Source organism: Parasteatoda tepidariorum, chromosome 6, assembly GCF_043381705.1.
Source record: "Parasteatoda tepidariorum isolate YZ-2023 chromosome 6, CAS_Ptep_4.0, whole genome shotgun sequence".
NCBI classification, from domain to species: domain Eukaryota; kingdom Metazoa; phylum Arthropoda; class Arachnida; order Araneae; family Theridiidae; genus Parasteatoda; species Parasteatoda tepidariorum.
The window spans coordinates 59,472,668-59,498,317 of NC_092209.1; the positions used below are offsets into that span (position 1 = coordinate 59,472,668).

The 25,650-nt window shown below is 29.2% G+C and overlaps 1 protein-coding gene across 1 annotated transcript; it reads right to left on the reverse strand.

The window, feature by feature from the left end:
- Positions 1 to 19,619: 19,619 nt before the first annotated feature.
- LOC139425829 (uncharacterized) lies at positions 19,620 to 20,249 on the reverse strand. The gene has a single exon (XM_071181807.1). The coding sequence runs from the start codon at positions 20,247 to 20,249 to the stop codon at positions 19,620 to 19,622; it is 630 nt and encodes a 209-aa protein (XP_071037908.1).
- Between the last annotated feature and the right edge of the window lie 5,401 nt (positions 20,250 to 25,650).

Here is a 25,650-nt window from a genome sequence, read left to right on the forward strand (position 1 = left end):
ATTTCTTACTTCGTAATTAAAAAGGATGAATGATTTTGAATAAATGAGATTACTTTATTTCATATTTATGAGATTTAAATTCAGTTTGAACACATTAGTTACTTTCATTTCTTTAATTACAAATAAATTATTATATTGAAAAAAGCATTTGTTAAATCAGAATTTTGTTTTACCACAAAATTAATTGAAAAAAAGACATAATTAGAGAAATAATTGCCATTATATGCCCTAAAGAAAACACGACATGTTGAAAACCATGCATTTTGGAAATGAATTTGTATTTGGAATTTTCACAACTCTTTTAAATTTTTTTTATGCATAAAATAAAGTTTCCTTTGCCTACATGAATTTCATTATCTATATTTCTTTAATATTAAATTATATGATGATCTATTACCTTAAATATTGAAACTTATTGTGAAAGATACATCGAAATTGAAAAGTACTTAAATTTTTTTATCAATAAGATGATAAATAGTTAATTTAATTCTATGGCAAGATTCAGATGTTTAACTCTCTCTTTGATATTCTTGTAATTTTCAACTTAACTTAGAATTTTATTTTATCTTTTACTTGCTTTTTTTTCATGGTGAGAAAACTATGAAAGTCTTTGAAGTTGCAATGGATTTACATGATTGGTCAGAAAAGTATTATCACTAAGTCGGTTTCAAAATTTCTGTCATTGGATTATTCCAAATGAGTCCAAAATAGTATTTCTCCTGCGTTTATGTACTGCTTTTCGAAAAAAGCCCAGGCACCAATAACACTGTAAAAAAATCCGGATCAAAGTACGAAAAAAAGAACCGATACTCAGGATACCAGTTCCTTTTACCGTAAATTTCTTTTTTTCCGGAATATGTTACGGAACAAAAACTTTGATATACCGTAATTTTTTAAGTAATAATTACAGTAAAATTACTGAATCACAGTAAGTAAATAAATATTTTTTTAAAATATACTACACTAAAATATTTCACGATAAAATTGAATTTTACGGTAAAATGGGTTTTACGGATAATACCAGTACTTTATACCGATATTTGATTCTAAATTTTTACAGCGAACAGCGCCACGATAGACCTATTCAGGATAATCTTTCAACCTTATCACAAGCCTCTCTTTCCTTGTAAATTATCTCGAAACGAAATCCTTTTCAAGTACAGGAATATGCATAAGTTTTGGGGAGCCATGTCAGGATTGTAAACTGGCTGTATAACTAACTGTTGGTACCTTTGAATCAATCTGACGACTACGAAGAAATCTGAATAGCAAAAAACGCTGTAACAGAGAGGATTCCAATTGTTTACAATATTGGGATGCGATTTTTGAATGTTGACTATCTGGTGATTTTGTTTCAGTTTTAACCTATCAATTTTAGCACTATATTCATTTATGTTATTTTATCTTTTCACCATTTGGTGGTTTTATGAGTTGTATTTACGGCTGTTTTTGGTGCAATTGTTGGATTTTTTTGTCTTGTATTGAGGGGTCCACCAGCTCTGGCTCACAGCTCACTCAGTTTTTACTGGTTGTCTCAGGGTTAATAATTTTTGTATTTATATATATATAATTTTTGTATTTTATTTATATAAGGGTTAATAATTTTTGTATTTTATAAATATATAATTTTTATATTTTATTTATATAAGGATTAATAATTTTTGTATTTTATATATATATAATTTTTGTATTTTATTTATATAAGGGTCTGTTGACCTATTTTAATGATCCATTGTATTTGGCGTATGGGGCTATTGGCCTAGGCTGCTGTATAATTTCAAATCTGTTGAACTCTCTCGACTGTCTAAGCTTATAAGTTTAGTCGCAGTTTTTGTAGCCGACGGAATTCCGTTTACGTTCTTCCAGGCTTCATCGCTGTCCTCTTTGATAGATTGAGTCTTCAGTAAACTTCGCATTCCTTTCCAGACTTGCTGTTTCAAATCGACACAAATTTTAATATATTCTTCTTTTTATCAGTTTTGTCCTGTAATTATATTTTATATCAGCGCTATATCATACTACTACTGTAGTTCGGCAAAGTCAAAGATTAGCCTGATTGTAATAGGATTTGAATCCGAGTGTTTTGTGCCTGAGGGAATATTTGTACTTAAGGGAGAATTTCTTTTTTTTTTCGGCATATTTTTTCGGCTAAATGAGCGCTTCCTCTTTTTTCAGCATATTCCAACATATTGAATTGTAGTAAAAGGTCGCCTGTTAAATCATAATATATTAAAAGTTACTCAAGACAAAAATTTGAGTAAAAAATCTAGATTGAAAACAAATCTAGGTTGAGTTCTTTTTATAAATTATTTTTGCGTGATAGAAAGATAGTTAAGTATGCACAAAGATTTTAAAAGGAATTCTATATTTTTCCCTTAAAAATGTGCATAATTTAATTAACTATTGCATTAACATAAGCTGATAAGAAATTATCTATTATGTTTCCCCTTGGAAAATTTGCCATAGGTTTGCCATAAAAAAATGCCATAGGGTATTCCTATGGCATTTTTTTATATGGCAAATTTTTGCCATACGTATATGGCAAAATTTTGCCTTAGGCAAAACCCCATAGGAATATCCTATGGCATTTTTTATGGCAAATTTTTGCCATACATGTATGGCAAAATTTTGCCATAGGTACATGACAAAAGTGTATGGCAAAATTTTACCATAGACAAAACCCCATAGGAATATCCTATCCTATGGGTTATATCCTATCCTCATTTGGTATATAGCAAATTTTTGCCATAAGACTAAGATGTGCTACAGCTAATGACGAAATATTTTTCCATGGGCTATGGTACACCTTTGCCATACAGCTATGGCAACATTACTCGTTGATATTTTACCATACATCAAAAAATAGTTACTTACAAGAATCTTTCGCAATGGATATTAAAAATGCAAAACTTAATAATTGTAGTATAAATATGTATACAGAAAGCTTTTTTTTTTAAAATTTCTTTGATAAACTTCCCCTGTTTTACTTGCAGAATCCTTTCTGAATGCTGTTCTTATTCAAATAAATTTTAAACGGTTAGTAATAACTGTTAAAAAATGTGTCCGGTGGTCGGAGCGAGTGGGGAAAATATTGGTTATGTTGACTAGGAACAAAATATATTGAGTACAGGTAACCAATATTTGTTAAAACTGTAAAAAACAAGAAAATAGAAAGTGGGTATGGAGGTCGGAGCGAGTATTAAAAACGTTAATTTGATTGATTGGTATCATAATTAGTTAGATATTAGAGGAACCTAAAAGAAAGAGAATTTAAATAATGGTCCGATGGTCGGAGCGAGTAAGGAAATGTTTTAAATTTTGATATGTGATACTAAGCTAAAAAATAAACAGACTAATAAAACAATAAAATATTATGAAAACTCTGAAGGTAAAGAGTGGGGCTGGTGGTTGAAGCGAAATTAGTTTAAAATAGACTAAACGGGAAAAAAGCCGAATATGTAACGGTGCAACCAGTGGTGGCATGTGAACAAAATGTTATCTATAAAGAAGATGGCATTAGACTATGAAAAGCTAAGAATAGAAAACAGGCTAAATTAGTTGATCCCCTACTAGTGAGGGATATAAAACTCAGAAAATTTATGCTGAGTTGTGTTAAGCACAGTTAGAAAAGAAAACGCAATGTAGAAACATTGGTAAATACAAAACATGTTTAAGACATGATTAAAATTAGGAAAATTAATAATTGCTATTGACACTTGGTCAGGGATAGTTAATAAAAATTAATTGGGTATAGGAAATCTCTATGACGTAAAAGTTGTAAACTTAAGAAAATATTAAATTGTTAAAAGCATTTTTGGTAACAGCAGCAGATGATATGCCCAATGACTGTCCCGTTGATGATATTGAAGCAAAACAATTGTCAACCAGTAATCCAGCAAATCTAGTTAAATGATGACCCTAAGCTATGTATAAATCTGTAACAGAACATTGTACTACTATATGTGGATATTTAAGAAATATTAGTTGTAAGATAGTAAAACACAGAGACATGATAAAAAAAAATTAATGGCAATCAAAAATTAAGCACAAAATAAAAATATAAAGCCCTTACATATGTAAGATAATGTAAAAAAGCATTGCAAGAACGTAAGTTGAATTAAAATCAAAAACTAATGAGAATGTAAACACTGACTTTGATATTGATAAATGACAGCAATAAAATGAAATTGTCACAGAACAAGTTAAAAGAATTAAAAAATTTTAATTATTAAAGAAATGATGATCTGATTTGATCATAAACCCTTAACTGCGTTTTTCATCATGAAGATTGTTTACAAATTGCTATGGGGAATAGAACACCATTAATAATGGAAAAGTGATGTGACTTCAAAAATTTATATAAAATCAGAGGGAGGGGATAAAATAGAAAAAAAGATGTCGTTTAATCAGAAACAGTTGGGAGAAAGAAATATAAAAATTTTAGATAAAAATATTAAAACAAGATGTTAATTAAAGTGTACAAAGTCGGCGTTAATAAATAGCAAAATTTAACATAGCGAAAACCTATACCCAATCGCGCCATATTTTAAAAAGATACAGATAATATAAGTACCAGACCTCCGGAAATTGAAAACTTAATAAATTCAGATAGATAATCGCATAGGAGTTTGCAATAAAATGTTTTTGACCAAGAATGAGATCGAAAAAATATTAAAATAAGTTGCCAAAGTTAGCGAAAGATTCCACTTGTAGTGGATGACACGTTAATATGGCGGTCTGATACTCTAAGCCTAAAAGAATGGAACATCGGATATCAAACACACAAAAATGGGAAAATTGGCCACCCGGAAGCCAGAAAACACTCACCAAGAATGCCGTGTGGGATTACATGTTGAATTAAATTAACTTCGGGGTGAAAAAATGGATATTTATTTCTTTTAGAAGATGTTTTTGAGGACTCCATAGAAGTTGTTGTTTCGTTGGTGGGGATCTAGATCAGCTTTTCTCTATGGTATACTGCCATACAAATCCTTATGGTTATCATTGGCCTATGGTATACTGCCATACGAATTTCTATGGTTGCCATAGGTCAATGACGTGCCATACAAATCCCTATGGTTACCATTGGTCTATGGTATACTGCCATACAAATCTTTATGGTTACCATTGGCCTATGGTATCTTGCCATACAAATTTCTATGGTAGCCATAGGCTTTTGGGGGTTTTGCCATACAACTGTCTATGGCAATCATAGGTGTATGGTATCTTGCCATATAAATTTCTATGGTAGCCATAGGTTGCCATAGATTACCATAGGCTTCTCTATGGCAAATTTTCCTAAGGGTCTGAAAACATTGTGTATAGCATATTTTATTAAGTATTTTATTATATGTTGTATACAACATATTCCGCTAAACTGTATATATTATGTTTTAAAAACACTTAAGTATCATATTTTAAAATATTGTATCTTTAGGCCTAAATATCTATAAATATCAGCATGCGTAAACTAAAAAAATGGAATTTTATTTGGAAAGTTGTAAACATGGTATTCTGAATAATTCTCTAAAAGAGGTTTGGAAATATCTTTAAAAGTATTAAAAACACTTTTAGAAACATGTTTGTATTGCCGATAACAAAGCATGGCGTGTTTATTAGTACTACTTGTAAGATGTAACATATTATATCTAGCAGTAAATTGCACGACTTGAGAACATTTTTCTTCCTCCTAAAATCCATTTCAAAGTGTAAAATGTCTTGTGACAAAGTTTTTGGAATGTTAAAGTACTGCTCAAGAATTCTGATGATGTTTCATAGTAAAAATCAACCCTGCAAGATTTTTATTACTCTCCAGACATATATTTGAATATTACGTGCTAGAAGCATTACTTTTTAAAACCCAGCATAAGTTCTTTTGGCAAGTGTTAAAGCCAGTCTAGAATGTGTCACGTGCTTCTGGGTTTAAAAGCGAAACTTATACGTGAGCTTACATATATTGCTAGTTTATAGGTTTGGAAATATTCTTTAACAAGATTTAAAAAGTAAATGTTTCGCTTAGAAGCTAATTTGTCATGATTTTCAAACATGTATCAAATCATAAGATTCTATTAAGCAAATTTTATGCATTAAATAAAATCACTTCGTAGAAACAAGGCCTGAATACAAAAGAATTTTGATTATTTTGTCTCCCTAATGTTTTCTTGATCTTTCTTTTTATATTTATGTCGGTCTTTGAGAATATCAATTATCTGTTAGATGAATGACTTTTTGCTTACTTTCTAAATTTTTTGTGTGTATAATCTTGAAAAATAACAATAAGTTAAAATTGTTTTTATATTTTTGTAATTATGCATAAAAAGAAGAAGGTTTTATTCAAGAATACGTCCTGAATCGCTCAAAATGTAATTATTATTTGGCGTAAGCTATTAAAAAATCTAAATCAAATTGCGGTAAAGAGTGAGGAAATTGAAGTTTCCAGTACCTTTTACAGTAATATTCTTTTTCACCATAACATCTTATGAAACAAAAAATCATATTTACCGTAATTTTTACAGAAATATTTACGAATTTTTACTGTAATATATACTGTAAAATAACTTAATTACTGTAATAAAATAAATATTACGGTGAAAAATACGGTAAAAATGGATTTTATATATGACTTATGTTGCACTCAGAGAGCAAGCATATTTGATCAGGAGTTTGTTTTTTACAGTGTATGCTTTTATCAGAAATTATGAGGAATTAGATATATTCAAAAAGAATTGCTAACAAAATAACAAGTTTTTTTCCAAACAAAGAATATGATACCAAAAAAATAAATAAAATGGAATTGAATGATTCAAATGGTTTTCAGACAGCACAATACTTCTTTTTCTCGAAAAAATTTTAATCTTTTCACGAACACAACTGTTGCAAAAAAAAGGAAAAAAAGAAAAAATCAAATATTTTTTTTGATTTCAAGAAGTTATGATCATAATTTTTAATTTTCTTTTGATGATGAACCCGCACAAACGAAAAAGAATAAAAAGTGATGGTTTAAATAATATAATTGATTCAATTTTCGTGCAATTCAGAATAAAAGAAAATATTTATTTGCAAATGAGGGAGAACTCGAAGATACTGTATAAAGGAATTCAATCAAAAACAGCTTTCATTTTTTTTTTATAATTTAAATGCTAATTTTTATTTTTGTTCCAATGATAATGTACTTTTTGCTACTTAATTTTCTGCAAAAAGTTTTTTTTTCGAAAATATTTATTCGTTTGTTCAAATAAGCCACAGATTTGTTCAAAATATTTGGTACCTTTGAGCAAATCTTTTTTATAGGATCTTTATAATTTTTATCATTTATTCGGAAAGCTTTCAGTTTTAATTTAATATATTAAATAATTGTATAAATATTTTTAATACACTGTTTAATGTGCTCTATACAAATTTTAAATATGATACTGACTTCTTTCCTTCATATATTTGCAGAGTTCTTCTTTTCCATTAATGTTCAGATCGAGTGTTATTTTAAAGAAATAAAGTAAGAAAATATTTTATGATAGGAAATAATTCAACACTTGTGCTTATTATGCAAAAATTCGAAACTGTTTTACTCTAACAGCTTTACTCTATCAGTTGCTTTACTCTAACTATTTTTTAAATAATGTTCCAACTTATAATATAATAAACATTGAATAAATCTCTAACATTATTTACCTTTGGAAAGTAACTTCAGAAAAATATTTTCTTTATTGATTTTGTTGTAATTCATTGGTATCAGCTGATTTCTGCTTTAAATTATTTAACATAAATTTTATCAATAACCCGAAATTTATTACGGAAATTTAACTTGTTTCACAATTTTAAGGACGCCCAATGTAATTAAATAGTATTTTAAACACATAAGTATTTTTGAGTAAATTGTATTTTATTAATAATTCGAAGATCATTTAATTGAAATGTTTCTAAGTACTTCATTTAATTAACTTTATGCGTAATGCCCATACATGCCAATACTTTTATATAAAAAATGAAATTGGAATTTACATAACTCTTGAAAAATTTTCTAATTTTAATAATTTCAAATAAGAATGCATGAAATGAGTAAGAGTAAGCACAATTTTGAAATTAATTGCAGAAGCGTCTAGACAGGTTAATTTAAATTCTGGATTCTAGAGATTTGATTTCAACTTTCCATAATTCTCTTCGTATTTCATTCTTGAGATTAGATTAAAACTTTTCATAATTCAATATATATTTCAAATTCGGTTTACATTTTGACAGCGTGACACACCATGCTTTAATTCAAAATTAAATTAATCACCCTCTACAATTATGCAACAGATTTCACAAAGAAGAATAGTCTTAAAAAAAGCCACATTTTCTGATCATTGTTTTTTAGCGCAATTGTTATCACTATTCATTTTAGAATAGTAAAGAAATAATTCGATTAAAGCTTTTTATTTTAAATTCTTTTTCATAGTTTAAATTCCTGCGAGAAACTTTGAATCATTGCCTGCTTTCTTTTTATTTTCAAATTTAAGAGACCTTTTAAATGACGTAATACAAAATAAGTAAAATGAAATAGTTATGTCAGTTATATTACAATGAAAAATATTAATTTCATTATATGCATAAGTAGATGGCAGAGTTGGCCAAAAATGTAATCGATTACATTTTGTGATTACAGTAATCAATTACTTGTAACCATGACTACAATTTTCAAAAATTTTGATTACATCTGTAATCATGATTACAATATTAATTACAGTAATCAATTTCTTGTAATCGTGATTGCAAAGTTTGATTACAGCTGTAATAATGATTACAGCTGTAATAATGATTACATTACAGTAATCAATTACTTGTAATCGTGATTACAACTTTCAAAAATTTTTGATTACAGCTGTAATAATGATTACAATTTTGATTACAATAACCAATTACTTGTAATCATGATTCCAAGTAATTTCGATTACAAGTAATCACAACAAAAACGATTACGGGTAATTATTATTACAAGTAATCAAAATATATGATTACATGTAATCATGATTACATGTAATTATGATTACATGTAATCTATAAATACACGATTACAAGACTATTGAATTCTTATAAATGATTATATTTTACAGTAGATAGTATAATGTATTTCATAATGATACATTTTGCACGTATTTACATGTACTGCAATTTGCACGCATTTGTATACGTACAAATGAATGTAACTAAAATGTATGTACATATGATTTTATCTAGTGCATATGTTCAGACATTTTAGTTTCGCACACGTGTACGTACACTTATATTGTAAGTATAAAATATATGTACGTATGTTATATAGATAATAATTGCGTGTGAATGTGCAAACAATGCAGACATGTACATTTATACACAATGAATATATGAATTTTACGCAAAATATTTGGGTATGTGAAATGTATATCTATGTTCATGTACGCTTGTATATACCAGTACTTGATGTTTGTACGAACATAGATACATTGTCTGTACAATGTATGTCCCATGCATGCATGGGCAATTTATTTATGAGCAGTATAATATATGTATGCAAGTACAATATAGGTATATATGTAGTATGTACAATATATGTATGTATACATGTACTTGATATGCATGTCTAATGTATTTATGTACAGATACACAATATGTTCATGTTCAATGTATGTATCCAAATATGCATAATACATTTGTGTACGATTGTACGTACATTGGGCGTATTTATATTTTACATATATTCATACATACATTCGACATGCATAACGTTTGTACATACACACATTTGAGATGCATATATTGTACAGATGTACATATCGTACAGATGTATATACGTATGTATATTCATATAATGTACGTAGGATGAAATGAACATATAATGTTCATATAATGTACATATGTGTGTACATATACTGTACATATGTGAATAAATATATTGGGCATAATTCTTTCGTACAAATTTTACATGTGTATTGTTACATGTGTATTTCCCATTGGTTGGCATGCTATCCCTATCTATGCATACGGTGCAATGTATGTATGTCCACACATGTACAATGCACGTATGTTCCATGCATGCATATCCATATTTACTATATATGCATGTACAATACATGAATGCATGTACATACATTGTACATGCGTACATATATTACACGTATACATATGTACATTACATTTATGCTAAATATGTGTGCAATGCAATAAATAAAATGCATGTAAGTTAACTTTTAATGACTCAAACAAGTTAAATGACAAAATAAAACGATATTTAAATTTAGTTTTCAGCTTTAATTGTTCTATATCATTTTGAAATTCTTTGAATAAAAAATTATTTTCAGGTATTTTCATGAAATGTTTGACAATACAGATTTATTTTTTTATTACATAATGCATGATTCATGGAAATTTTTTAAATGGTAAAAAAAACGGCAAACTTTATGTGTGGAAAAAATATTTAGAAATGTAAAATTATCGTTTGCTTTCTAAAAAATATGAGGTCGAGTTTTATATGCCTTAGAATAAATTTTAAAACAAACTTTAATAACTTTACTTATATAAATTTTTTCAATGCATCTGTATATTATAATTACATATATTTAAATGTACGCATGTATTTATACATTACTTGTAATTATGTACATGTATACGTTGTATGTACATGCATACATTGTGCATATAACTATTTTTTGTACATTCATACATTACATGCGCATAAGTTTTAAGGCTACAATGGACTCCCAAAATCTTAAAAATCTCTCGAAAAATCGATTTTCTAATTTCGCCCATTTCACATTAATTAAATGATATAAAAACGCTTATTAATTATTAAAATCATAAGAATTTGTAAAATATTTGACAATATTAGCGTTATTTTGCTTTTTTATTACAAAAACTTGTTATTATGAGTGTTTCTCACAACAAAAATTTTACATCGAACTGGAAATTGAAATAGTTCTATGCGCTATAATTTTCATTACTCTTCCATGAAATTTTTGACACACTCTCTGGACAATAAAAAAAAAAAAAAAAAAAAAAAAAAAAAAAAAAAACTTGTAGAGTAAAAATTTTAAAATAAGGTGCCATAACATATTTTATAGTCTTTTCAATGTTCAAAAGCGTTCGCAAGAAAATTTACATTTTTTCTTTGTTGCCGAAACTTGCCTTTTCTACTCTGTATGGAAATTAGTAGAAAAATGCGGAAATTTTTTACCTACAATTTGAAGAGAAATGTACATAAAGTTGAAAATAATAAATCATTTTTAAATTTAAGGAGAAACTTGACGCAAGGTGCTAATTTAAACTTTAAAAAAATTGACAATTTTGCTGAAAATTTTTTAATTTTTCATGTTATAGCAGGAATTATGTATCAAATTATTTTATGTTCTCTCTTTAAATATAAACAATCCCTGCAAGTTACAGCAATGTAACATTATTTTTTAAGAAAAACTTATTCAGAGTCCTCTGTAGCCTTAACGAAGTATGTAGTTATACAAGTACATGCGCACGTTGTACATAAGTACATACTTTGTGTGTACATATATCGATGTACATATAAATGTGCATGTATACATGTACGCATTTTATTTACGCAACTATGTGCATATATTGCACCTTTAAATAACATTCTTACATATTGTACGTAAATACGTACAATTTTATATGCATACGTACATTGTATATGCGTGCTATTATCGTAAATTTATACAATGTATGTACTTAAGTACATAGCGTTCATATACGTTCATATATATATTGTCTATGTATACAAAGATACAAAACATTGCCTTTTTGTACAAACCAACATACATACGTACATGTATCATAACTGCATTATTATATGTACTAAGCATATGCAGTTTGCATTAAGTATATTACAATATAATTATGAATATTGTACGTACTAATGACGTTTGTGCATTCATTGTATATATAGGAATCGCAAGTAATACTTTCATGTGTGCGTACATTCTATGTACATAAAAATATGTAAACTCATGCATACTTACATAATGAATTTGCATATAGTATACAATCGTAATAACTTGTAATCGTATAGTTTGATTAAAAGTAATCACAATTACATGTAATCGAATTACATGTAATCATGATTACATGTAATTATATATTTTGATTACTTGTAATCATAATTGCCCGTAATAGTTTTCGTTGTGATTACTTGTAATCGCAATTACTTGGAATCATGATTACAAGTAATTGATTACTGTAATCAATATTGTAATCATGATTGCAGCTGTAATCAAAATTTTTTGAAAGTTGTAATCACGATTACAAGTAATTGATTAGTGTAATCGACTATGTAATCATGATTACAGCTGTAATCAAACTTTGTAATCATGATTACAAGCAATTGATTACTGTAATTGAAAAATGTAATCAATTACATTTTCGCTCTACTCTGATGTAATCAAAAATTTTGATTACTTGTGATCGTGATTGCAAGTAATTGATTATATAACTGTAATTATCTGTAATCAATGATAGTTGTAATCGATTACTGTAATCGACGACCAACTCTGGTAGATGGTGATAGAGCAGTTGTAGCAACTTAACTGTTGTTATGAAGGTTAAAGGTTCCATCCTCGGTAGTGGTATGAAGCCCATCCAGTATCAAATAGAGAGGTAGTCTGGAAAATAAAGACTGTACACTGTAAAAAAATCTTGTTTTTTTTTACAGACTTTCTCTGTACATTTGACTGTTTAAAGCTGTTTTGTAGTTTTCTGTTTTTCATCCTAATAATAAACGGATTTTATCTGTCAGTTCAAATTCTAGTTTTTGTCTTGCATTTTTGAGTACCGTACGATAATTCCATCTTTTTTTCAAATGATTTTACGGCTTTTTTTCTATAGTATCAGTTTTCTCTGCATTTTACAGTTACTTGTTTTCAAGCAATTATTTTATTGTATCGAACATTGCATAAGTGAAGCACCGATGCAATTTTAACGTCAAAATTATATTCTACCTGCTTATTAATGTTTCGGTAAGCTAAGTTGTTTATACGGGTTGGCCACTAGTTTTACACGTTTATACAGTTAAATATTATTTAAATAAGTGACCATTAAGATAAGAACAGTTCAAGATTTTTCTTCAGAAGAGACACTAAATATGTGGAAGCTCAGAGGACAGAGCTCTCACCTCCTGACATGGTGACTTTGCTTCGAATCGAACAAATGCCGCTCTCAGCTCGCACCGACCACAATACTGACATATCAATTTTATAGATTTTTTTTATAAAAGTAAGGAGAGATTGTTTTTCAAAATAACTGAACTTGTTTTCATAAAAATGTCATCCGCTTTTAAATAACAGTATTTTACTTTGAAATTAGCTGCTTTTATACAGAAACACCAGTTGGCAGTTTTTTCAGTAAATTTAGATTATTTTACAGTGTATATGCGCAATGCTGGCCACGTAAATACCACTTTAAACAGTTAACAGCGTGATTTGTTCTCCCCCCTTAATTGACAGTTGACAATTTTAAGAATTCCAAATGAAACAAAATTCAAAATTTAGATAAATTTTATTTAAGTGAATGTGTAACATGTTTTGTTGTGAGTTTAAATGTTTCCTGAGAATTGTTTGTTTGTGCTTCTGGATGAATTACTTATTTTATTTTGAAAAACAAGCATTTGCTTTTAAAAGCTTTATCCTTTCATTTTCTAAATAATTTTCGACTCCAAAATTATGCAAATAAAAAATCTTAAATGCCACGACATATTTTTAGCAAATGCAAATTGACTGAAAGGTTGAAAAAAGAACGTATGTTAGTTGCTGAAAGAGAAATTGCTTGTAACTAAATCTATTTTCATGATGAAAATTTCTTTCTGTTCCATTTTGTAGATAAATAGTCTGTTGACAGTTTGTAATTTCATAAAAAGGTGAAAAATATGAAAATAGGGCAATAAAAAAGTACGCAAAACTAAAGAAAAGATTTTATTGGAAAAGTATTTTGGTTTTCTAAATGTATAATCAATTAGTATTATATTTGTACATGGCATCCTGAAAGCAGACGAAACAAATCTAAACATTATATCCGTGACTGTACATCAAGTACAGAAAAAATAAATAAGAAAAATATTGGAAATGTACAGTAGAGAAGCAATAAATTAAAACCTATAAACAATATTAAAAAAACTGTATTAAAATATTTTAAGCAACCAGCAGTATATAATAGTTTGAATGCTAAGAACTTGAAAATTTTTAATTAATTTTATAATGAATAATTTGATTTATATTATTTACGATAAATAAATAATAACAACAAATATAATGATAATAATGAAATATAATAATTACATAAACTATTATAATAAATCATCATTAAGTGTGTTTTAAAATTTAGAAAATGGTTGATTACAAATATTATGTAAAATAATATTGAATAAAGCATTTTCTAATAAGCTTCACAGTACAGTCGAGGTATTTTTTCGTCATTAAACGTTGAAATGAGAGCAATTAGAATTATTTTAACACTTTTCATAAACATATACAAGTTAAAGGGATTTTTTAATTAAAAAATGTTATTTTAAGAAGCTCATAAATTGGATAACGATTAAGTACATTAATTAATGGCTAGGCTTCTGTGTTTTGAAAGAGTGAATTTTCAATAGATTTTAGTAAATTATTAGTGCCTACGTTTTAAATTTTTACTTATTTTTTAATAGTCTGTTCAATAAAAGCATATAAAGGTCACAGGAATTATTTTTAAGCATTCTCTTCTCAAAAATTTGATTTTTGGTGTTAGATATCAAGTTTTTGGTACATAATATTATATGACTTATGGAGAAACAAAAACGTTATCAAAATCTCACTAATCAAAGTACAAGTTGACAGATGTAGTGGATGGCCAAAAAGCTGCACAGAAAGTAGAGAGGAGTTGAAAGGTGATTTCAATCTCCATTTGAACTTGTTTTGATGTTTTTTTTTAATATTTTATATCCGTCGTTGAACAGCCGACCCAATTTTGGGCTTACGACTATTAATTTTCAACTCCGTAGCCTTGTAATTTTGAACCAATCTAGAAGACAGAGAAACTCCTGGATCAATACCCCAAGAGGTACTGATGTGTTATGGGAACATGGATGACTTTGCGACTCGACAGATTTAACGGGCATCAGTCATTATTTACTACACGGGGAGTCTTCTGCCGACCACGAACTCTTGGATATGGGCCCCATGCCCTACCAACCAGGCTATCCTGGCCTTGTTTGTTTTGATATTTATGACAATCGTTATCTAGAGGGCCAGGATATCCTGGTTGGTAGGGCACTGGTGGTATGGCAAATGGTCACTGATGCGGGTTAAATTTATTGAGTCACAAAGTCCTCCATGTTCCCATAACAAATCATTCCTTTGGGAGTAATGATCCAGGAGTTTTCTAGTTTTCTGGATTTGTTCAAAACTACAAGGCTACGAAGTTGAACATTACTGGTCGTAAACCCAAAATTGGGTCGGCTGTTCAACGACGGTAATAAAATAATAAAATAAAATCGCTATCTTGAGCCATGTGGGCTTAAGGAATAGATCATTTGCCTTCCAATAAGGTGAACCGGGTTCGAATCCCAGCGTTTCCTGATCGATACGAATTCCGCATCTGGTTGGACCGACCACAGTGCTGATGCAAAATAACCTCAGTTGTAGACAGATCATGAGTTACAGCCCCTTTGTCGTTAGACTAACAGTGGGAAGTTCTCATGTTGTTCGTGGACTCGTGGTTGTAGGAAAAAAAATTGGACGTTCAAACACAGTTATAAAATAAAATCGATGGCTCAGAGTGTTGAGCGTTCGTTTTCCAATGAGGTGAACAAGTTTTGAAACCCAGCGAGTGTCGATGTGAATCCGCATCCGGCTTGCATTCGACCGCAGAGCTGAAGTGAAATATCCTCAGTGGTAGATGGATCATAGGTTAGAGTCCTTTTGCCGTTAGGCTATCCATGGGATGTTCTCGTGGTCTTCCTCTCTTTTTAGCGCAAATGCGGGTAAATTCCTCCAAAAAGTTCTCTACAATTTTCTTCTAATGCTTGATCCAGTAGTTCTGCATTGGGCGTTCTGTCTTCTGGATTGGGTTCAAAATTACAAAGATACGGACTTGAGCATTAGAAGTCGTAAAACCGAAAATTGGGTTGGCTGTTACAAAATATAAAATCGCTATCTTCTACCGTAATTAGTCATATTTAGATGGCATTTTTGTTTTTAAATTGGTTGAATAAGAATTTTTAAGCTTTAAATGGTACACTTATTTAGTTTTAAGATTTGATAAGTATATTAAATACTTTAAGGACGTTCTTTACGCAGCACCTTGTATTATCATTGTGGTTGGTACGCGGCGGGAGTAGAATTCTAAGTAATTCTAAGTGTTATTTATTCTAGAAGTAGATTTGAACCTGCATTGTTTATTCTAGAAGTAGATACTCTCCCCTAACTGAGCCATCCTTATCCTTATTATATATTTTTTTAAAATTTATCGCCATTAAAGCTTTTGAACCTTTTCTTTAAAATCAAATCTTGACGCGCCATATCGAATTTGTTATTTTAAGTTTTAAAGACTTTTAAATACTGCCCATGAAATGCATTTTTTACATTATTGTTCCATGAATAAATATGCAGTTTCAATTTTGACAACTTCCTTAAGCGAAGCATTTATTCTCAATCGTCTAGAAATCTATGCAGTTTTTATTTATTGTTTTATAAAATTGTTTTATTAATTTTCAAAATGGAAAGACTATTTTCGATTTCCAAGTTTTTTAAAGTAATTATATAAAATTTTGATAAGTATTCAGCTATTTTGTTGCTTAAAAAGTAGCTCAAATACTTGCTGAAAAAATTGAATATTTATTGTAGTTAATTCTTTTTTTTACTGAATAGTATTAAATTTTTATGAAAAAAAAATAAGCACTGATACTTAATTTTCCATTAAAATAATTCTTAAACTACATCTTTTTACCTAAAGTAATTAAAGTTCAAGTTTCTAATCACTCTAGGGCACAACAATTGCAAAATTTCTTTTTTTTTCAATAATAAAATAAAGATTTGATATTTTTGTATGGTTTACATGTGATTGATTTAAATCCGATAACTAAATAATCAGCTTTATGTTAGTTTACTAATTAGAATAAACTGACTCAACACTACAAGTCAGAGAATGATTTAATAATACTGACTCTTAGAGAATTATATCTTAATTAATGCATTCTCTATGACATTTCTCTTACCTAATCATTTGTTTGGACTTTTCAAGTGAATGAATTTCAGAACACAATTTATTATGCAATATGCTTCTGGTTTCTAAAACTTGAGTATATTTAATTCTGATGGCGGAGATATTTATAATGTAATATGGACTGCGATAAGGTATTAGAGATTTATATCGAAAGGGGGACTTGAAATATATAGAACTATGTTTGCTTTCTTTTTATTTTTATCAAAAAATACCATTTATCTGTTATATTAGACAATGAAGTTAGGCAAATTCACTAAAAATTTGCAATATTGTATTAGAATTTTAGAATATGCTTTTGATAAAAATTGGACACAGTTTCTGTCAATTAATTCAAACAGTAATCGTAGATATTTTGGGGGAAAATAATTGCTTTAATTTGATGAAATGAATGTTTTTGCATAGGTGATTGATTTAGTTTAGTTATAGGGTTAGTTATAATTTATACAAGGTGTGGGGTTAGTAATTATAGATCATGTCAATCATCATCTATGAAAAGGTACTCCATCATAGAATCGAGTTAACATGTCTTATATACTAGCGAATTGGAATTATATTTCTGTAGTGGTAGATGCACTACAGTATTCCCCCACCAGAATTTTATCTGTGATAGAATTCGATGAACGGATACCACTAGTTGATTCATTGTTGTTTAGTGAGATGCCGGGAGAGCTGTATTAAGATCACTGTAGTTTTTGAGTGCTGATCATGAGAGCTGTATTAATTTCACGGTCGTGGTTGCTCCTATGTTGCCATTAGCAGTCGAGTGTTTGCAAGCCGATGTTGTGCGCAATCGAGACTGAGTAGCAACAGCACAAGGAGGTGGATAATGTCGCAGTCACAAGTAGCAATTCAACTGTTCAATATGGACCATTAATCAAAGTAGGCGTCTTCAGATTGAAGTAGGAGTTACTGTCAAGAAAGGCGTGTTCCGATCAAAGTGGGAGTTTCTGATAAGGTAGGCGTGTTCACATTCCGTCCGGGTCACCAATGTGGGGATGGAAGATACAGACCATGTCAACCTTCATCTATGAAAATCTTAGTACCTCCAATGTTTAAATTAACTTACGCAAAACTTCATTAACTTATAGTAATACAATAATAGCAATGAAATTATAGCTCTAATTTGTTTCATAATTTTCTAGAAAACTGCCAGTTTATTGCTTCTTAATTTGTATAATCCTTACCTCAGTATTTTTAATGCTAAACTTCTATATGTATATATAATAAACAATATATAATAAACAATATATAATAATATATACAATACTATTAATTATAATAATAATGTATATATATATATATATATATATATTAAATTTTTAAAAAAATATTAAACATTGGTTGTCTTGTAGATTCATTTTTTTGTTTACTTCTACTTGTAATTAATAAATTAAATAACAGTTTTGCCCGGAATACAAACAATACGCCTATTCAAAGCTGTTGGTTGATTTTTGAGTTTAATATAAGCTTACATATAGGAAAATTCAAGGTACTATACATATTTTTTAAAAAAATATGCAAAAGTAAAGTTGCAAAAATATCTAAATTTAAATAAAAAGGCAAAATGTGTATGATGATTTACAATAAATTCATTTTTCATTTAACTGCTTCGAAACTATATCATACAATGAATTATAAACAAAATACTCTGTGCTAATACTTTGTGATATTGATATATCAGAGTTGTCATTTTAAAAGCTTCTATTTGATCTAAATATCATCATTTGCTAATTACTAAAAGGAATCAGCTATTTGAGGGGCTCTTTTAGAATAATTTTAATTTTTAACATAGTTATCACAATTGAACTAATTTAAATAGTTTTTGAAACGATAATGAGCTCGTGTAAATGAGATTTATCATAATCAATTAGATTAATTTAGAATTCGACTTCGTTAGTATACATAATTCAGCTATTGTCAAGATATATGAAAGTGATGAATAATTAATGCTTTCTCCGTTGATTAGGCTCGTTGAAATATTGCAGAAGTCTAATCAGGGTATTCAATCAAATTAGCTATTGTTTGGGTCAAACAATAGGTAGAGCAGTTAAATATTCTACGTAGAGCAGACATATGCCGGGTTCAAAGAACACGAATTACATAATAAATTTTATGATGCATATATAACCTCAAGTTGTATGATTTTGAGGGGGAGGAACCCTCTCATATTAAGTTGAAGACAACTATGACAAAAATCAACTAAACATTTATTAACAACTGAAACATAACAAGATAAAACAGAAACATAAAATTAAGTATGAGTGTGTGCACCGAGTAAAGTTCGAAGCTTCTTAAATACTGGGGAAGATACAAGGTTGCCGATCGTGTGTTTGTCATCCCGTTGATTCCTTTGGCAACTACGCACCATGCCTGGCGCCACATCACTCCCCACCGGAGTTTCATAGTCGTCAGATTCTGAAACGAACTCTTCTACCATACCGAGTAACGTACTTCTTTGGGGCCGGTACCTTTTCTGCCAAAGGAGACTCGGTAGTTGTAGTTGAAGAAAGGTCAGACTGGCAAGGAGAATCATCGTGGAATAAAGTATGGGGCTCGTCCACTGTCAAATATGCTGGTTTCAACCTGTCAATGAAAATCCACTTTTTCTTCGTGGAGATCTGCAAAAGATAAATTTTTGATTTTCTCTGAAGAACTGAATATGGACCATCATACGGAGGTTGTAATGGTCTCCGTACGGCGTCATATCGCACGAACACATGCGTACAAGTCTGAAGATCTTTAGGCACATAAACGACCCGTTTGACATGCCAAACAGAAGCTATAGGCTTGACTTCTCTAAATGCTTTACGCAACTGAGAAATCAATTCAGACTGCGAGATGTCTTTTCCCGAGTTAGTAAAGAACTCTCCGCGAACTCTCAATGTTTGCCCATAGACTAACTCAGTAGAAGAGAAGTTCCAATCCTTCCGAACAGCAGTCATCAAACCCAGGAGAACTAATGGTAAATTATCAAGCCAAAAATCTGTGGTATAACACATAAGGGCTGCTTTTAATGTTCTATCAACACGTTCAATCATCCCATTGGCCTTAGGATTGTATGCAGTTGTACGAATAATTTCAACACCCCGAATTTGTGCTGATTTCTTGAAAGTGAAGGAATCCAGTTGTCTTCCCTGATCATTTGAAATTCTAACAGGAGCACCAAACCGTGAAACCCAATTAAAAATCACTGCTCGTGCTACTGTATTTGCCGTGATATCTGTGATATAAATTCTAGTTGTCGTAAACGTATAGGAGAGCACTTTTCAAAACTTTGGGCAAAGGCGTGTGTCAAAGGTTTATGATCAGTTATAACATGAAATACCCTTCCTTCCAACATATAACGAAGATGAATTATTGACAAATAAATTGCCAAAAGTTCTTTGTCATAAACAGAATATTTAACTTGGGCATTATTTAACTTTTTGGAGAAAAAGGATAGAGGTATATAACCAGATCCAGTTTTTTCATGTAAGGCGCCCGCTACTGCAATGTCACTAGCGTCCGTAAACAGCACTAACTGGCAATCACGTCCGGGTCACCAATTGAGGGGGAGGAACCCTCTCATATTAAGTTGAAGACAACTATGACAAAAATCAACTAAACATTTATTAACAACTGAAACATAACAAGATAAAACAGAAACATAAAATTAAGTATGAGTGTGTGCACCGAGTAAAGTTCGAAGCTTCTTAAATTCTGGGGAAGATACAAGGTTGCCGATTGTGTGTTTGTCATCCCGTGGATTCCTTTGGCAACTACGCACCATGCCTGGCGACACAATTTCTTGCCACTTTTAGCAAAATAGGGGAACAAGTTTAATCTGCAATAATTTTAATAAGTTTAATTGTTTCTAACAGTTTCAAACAACTGAATGTTATGTCAAATGAATTTCAATTGAGGGCTTAATGAAATCATTTTCATCTTTAGCTTAAATGAACCGTTAGCCTTTTTGTCCCTTTATGGCGAAATATAAGAACAATTTCCATTTAGAATTTCTAAAAAAAGTTAGTGAAAATATTAGCTGTGTAACAAAATAAGGCACATCGAGCATTTTCCTGATATATCAATCTTTTTTAAAAGGGCGATTTTCTTAAAGTTAGCGGGCGAGCAAAATTTTGAACGTCAAAAGATATTGTATGTCCATAAATTTCTGTTCATTTAAAAAAAATCAACATGTTGTATATTTTTGCTGTGCATATATGTGCATTTACTTTTCATACATTAAATACATAAGAAATTATAAAAAAGACAATCGATAATTTATCTAAAGTTTTCTGCTTAATAAATAGTCAGTTGTTTTGTATCGAATAATTTTAAAGCAGAAGATTGTCTTTAATTTCTTGAAAAGATTCAATTCTCAGCTAGCTAGCAAAACTTCTAATTTTTCTTTTAATAAAAACTTGACAATAATTTAAAAAAGAAATTTTGCTTTACTGAAAAACCTAAATTAAAGTACTAAAATAATTCATTATGGAAAAATAATCTACGTCGTATGGTCAAGAATAAGATTTTAAGAAATCTTTACATATAATTAAATAGTTGACAAAGTAGTTCTGTAAAAGACACGCGGATAGGCAATTAAAAAATTTATTTATAAGGTGTTGAGATGTTGCGATATATTTTAAGATGCTTGAAAATGTTGACTAAGTATTCGGTTTATCAATTATAAAGTATATATTGAAGAAATCGAAAAATATATCATTTCGATTCTATCCATACACGAAAAATATATTATACGATTCTATACAGATGACTTAAAAAGAACCATCATATTTTATACTTAAAAAAAAAAGAAAAAAAAAAGATTAATGATCTGCAAGTAGCGAAAGTTGCAATCCGTACGTTAGCCTCATTTAAATATTTCATCATTGTCGCCAAATTATTTCCTTAAAAATGATTAATTTTAATTTTTCTGGCTACTACTGTATAAAAACAGTTGAAACTTTAGATTTTTCAATAGAAAAGTATGTAGGAATATAACTTCCAAGCAATTTACGACACGTAATTCAAACCTTTTTCATCCAAAATAAAATTGAATAAATAAAAATAATAAACCATTATTAAAAATTCTTTTTTGCCTGAAATTTTCTTTGGTTAACCGGGTTTTATGAGTGGGTAAAATTTTTTCGAATTGCTCAATTAGTTTTAAAAATAGAACTAAAAAAGTAAAAAACTTTAAGGGAATAACTGAAATTTACTTTAAGGGAATGAAACAACAAATAAAAATGATCGGCTGATATGTGAAAAGATTCTTTGCAACAAATGTAAAATGTCAAACATCCGGCATTTTATTGAAATAACATGTACCAGAACAGCATAATACAACAGATGAAGAACTTGGTGAATGATCCAGCGCTGTTGGACGTTTAAAAATGTTTAAATTTGAAGCAAATATGGAATGCCAAGTATTCAACTAAATTAAAGTACTAAAATAATTCATTATGGAAAAATAATCTACGTCGTATGGTCAAGAATAAGATTTTAAGAAATCTTTACATATAATTAAATAGTTGACGAAGTAGTTCTGCGAAAGACACGCGGATAGGTAATTAAAAAATTTATTTATAAGGTGTTGAGATGTTGCTTTCTAATTTCATTCAAAGTTAACTAGCCAATATTCAAAAGAAAATGTAATTAGTGAACAAAGTATTTAACTTCAATAAAACTGATATTTCGAACATTCTACTACTTATCAAAATAATTAGTATCATGTAAAATAATTTTCATTCTTCAAAATACAATATCTTACCAAAACTGTTACATGTAAATTATATTCATCTTGCTAAAAGGGAAATATCAATGCATCTAAACAGTAAAATGTAAAAATAATTTAACTTCACCAAAAGTGTTCAATATTCAACTACTCGTTAAAAACATTTCCTTTTTATTAAATTGAAATGACACGTGACTAAGATATATAATGCAAATCCTTTTTATTTCGTCAAATGTGGAATGCAAAATATTTAACTACTTTTAAAAAATAATTGAATGCAAAAGTAATTAAAATGAATAAAAGATAATAAAAATTAATAAAAAGATTTTTACGTTTTACTGAATTTTAATTAAAAGTGAAATGCCACATAATTAAAATCTTATCAAAATACTATCACATTAAACCATTTAATTTCATCAAAAGTGAAAGGTCAAGCTTTTCTCATAATTGACAGCATCTATGTTTGCCTACATCCTCAATTTCTAGAGAAGAATGTAGTTAGTCGAAAAGACACTACAAGATTATATTGGAATAGTTTCTGGAAACTTCCTCAACTGTCGACAAACATTGTGACTGTTTTCAGATAATTATGCAGGCCTTTTCTTGTCGTCCTTATGGGAACTCTAAATGATATGTAGTTATAAGACAATCTTCGATTAGATCGTGGTTAGATTTGTCTCAAGATCTCTTGGACATGAATTAAAGTAAATTGCTACCAGGTTGGTTTGTCTTAGTTAAAGCAAGTAAATCGATTTTTCGAACAATATGTGCATATCTAAAAGAGAAAATGAGAATGAAAGTTAAGGACATTTGATAAAACAGGAAAATAATAAATAAATGTACCAATTACACTTAACATGATTGAGAATCTTCGGGTTTAGATGCTTAGGATATTTATTAATGACAAATATAGACCAATGTTGCTTCTATATTTTTAAAAGTATATATGTACTTTAACTATTAATTTGAACTATCGAAAATTTAAATATTGTAAAATCAATACTTCGAATTAAATTTAGTGGATTTTATTTTATTAATAAATCGTTTAAGGATGCTGATCCTTAATAAACAAGCAAATTAAAACTGAAATGCCAAAATAGTTAACTTTTATGTTACCTAAAAGGAGATAAGCTTACAATTTGGCAGATAAACTATTTAGAAATGTTTTTCTAATGTAAATATGAATAAAATGATTAACTTTTCTAATTTTCGATACAAGGAATACATTTGATCTAGAATATTTTTTTTTGTAAACTATGTACAACAAACTAATGATTTAAAAAACAATTATTATAAAGCAAATATACTAATAAATTATTCCAGGACGTTGTTTTCCTAACGTTAAATGTAAGTACACTGTTGGAATTTTCATTAAAAAACGGCAGGAGTCTGACGGTAAGGGGAGTCTAAATCATGATCCGTCGACCACTGAGGATATTTTTACGTCAGCATTGTGATCGGTGCAAGCCGGGTGCGACATTTGTATCGACCAGCCATTGCCCGGATTCGAACCCGGTTCACCTCACTGGAATGTGAATGCTCTATCCACTGCCTCACCACAGCCATTCAAATGTATTGGCAGAAAAGAGTGTGTAAGAAATAATAACGAATTTTAACGAAATCAAATTATTTAGCTGTCACGCAATGGTTTTCGAATTCTACGCTAATGTGTTAGGCAGATGTAGAGAGAATCTCAAAAAATAGATTTAATTCTGAACTCAATACAAGGTTGTGGTATAAACAGTATATTTATGATATTATGATTTGCTTTTAATAAGAAATAGATTAAATAAGATGTAAATTAAGTTTTTGAATGTTAGAAAATATGTTATCCATATTTTTGTTAGGCAGTGATATTTTAGTTTCACTATGTTAAATTAACCACTTGCTAAAAGAATTCTGATACGGTGTATTTAATTCAGAATCATAAAAGTTGCTGTTTTTTAAATGTTAAAGAAATTAAAATATAAGCTAAAACCCAAAATAAAAAGATTATTTTACTTTTATAATTATTTTTTATTCAGAATGCGAAATTCTGGAATAGTAAAACAAGCATGAAAAGAAAAGAAAGAAAGAAAAAAAAGAGCAAAACACGACATTCAAATACCAGGAAATCCTCCAGATTTAAAAACAAATGAGATATTACATTGAGAAAAGAATATGTCACTTCAGGAAATTGTTATTTTGTTTCCGGTCCAAGAATTCAAGGACTTTTTTTGGGATCATTCCTTTTCTTTCTTATTTGAAAATAAAATAAAATTGAAAATGTATTGATTTTGGAATTCAACAGGAAAAATAGCACTAAATTATTTCTTACCAATGGTGAAATTCTCACTTCAACTAGAAATGTAATAAAAGGCGGGATTCCTTTTTATGACCATATTAAGAATTGAGAAAATTTCTTTTACTTTGAAGAAATTACCAGTCAATGGGACTAAGCAAAGATAAGCTAAATTCGAATCGATATTTTAGAGAATAGTAAACGCTCTTAGAACAAAGCACTTCCGTTAAAAATTATTTGACATAGCAGCAGTTTTATGGTCTATAAATACGCCATTGTTTTATGTTCTAATAATTGCGATGGTTATCTATTGCATGATGTCTTAAACCCTAAAACCACAATAGTGGTTCAAAATAAATATTTGATTTCTTTCCATTATTAACGTAGCACTAAAGCCACGATAAAAGAAGAGAGATGATATGAAACACATTGCTTTCAAACT

What these genes read in the sequence shown, in the direction of transcription:
- LOC139425829 (XM_071181807.1), bottom strand. Translation starts at nt 20,249, where the DNA reads ATGATTGAACGTGTTGATAGAACATTAAAAGCAGCCCTTATGTGTTAT.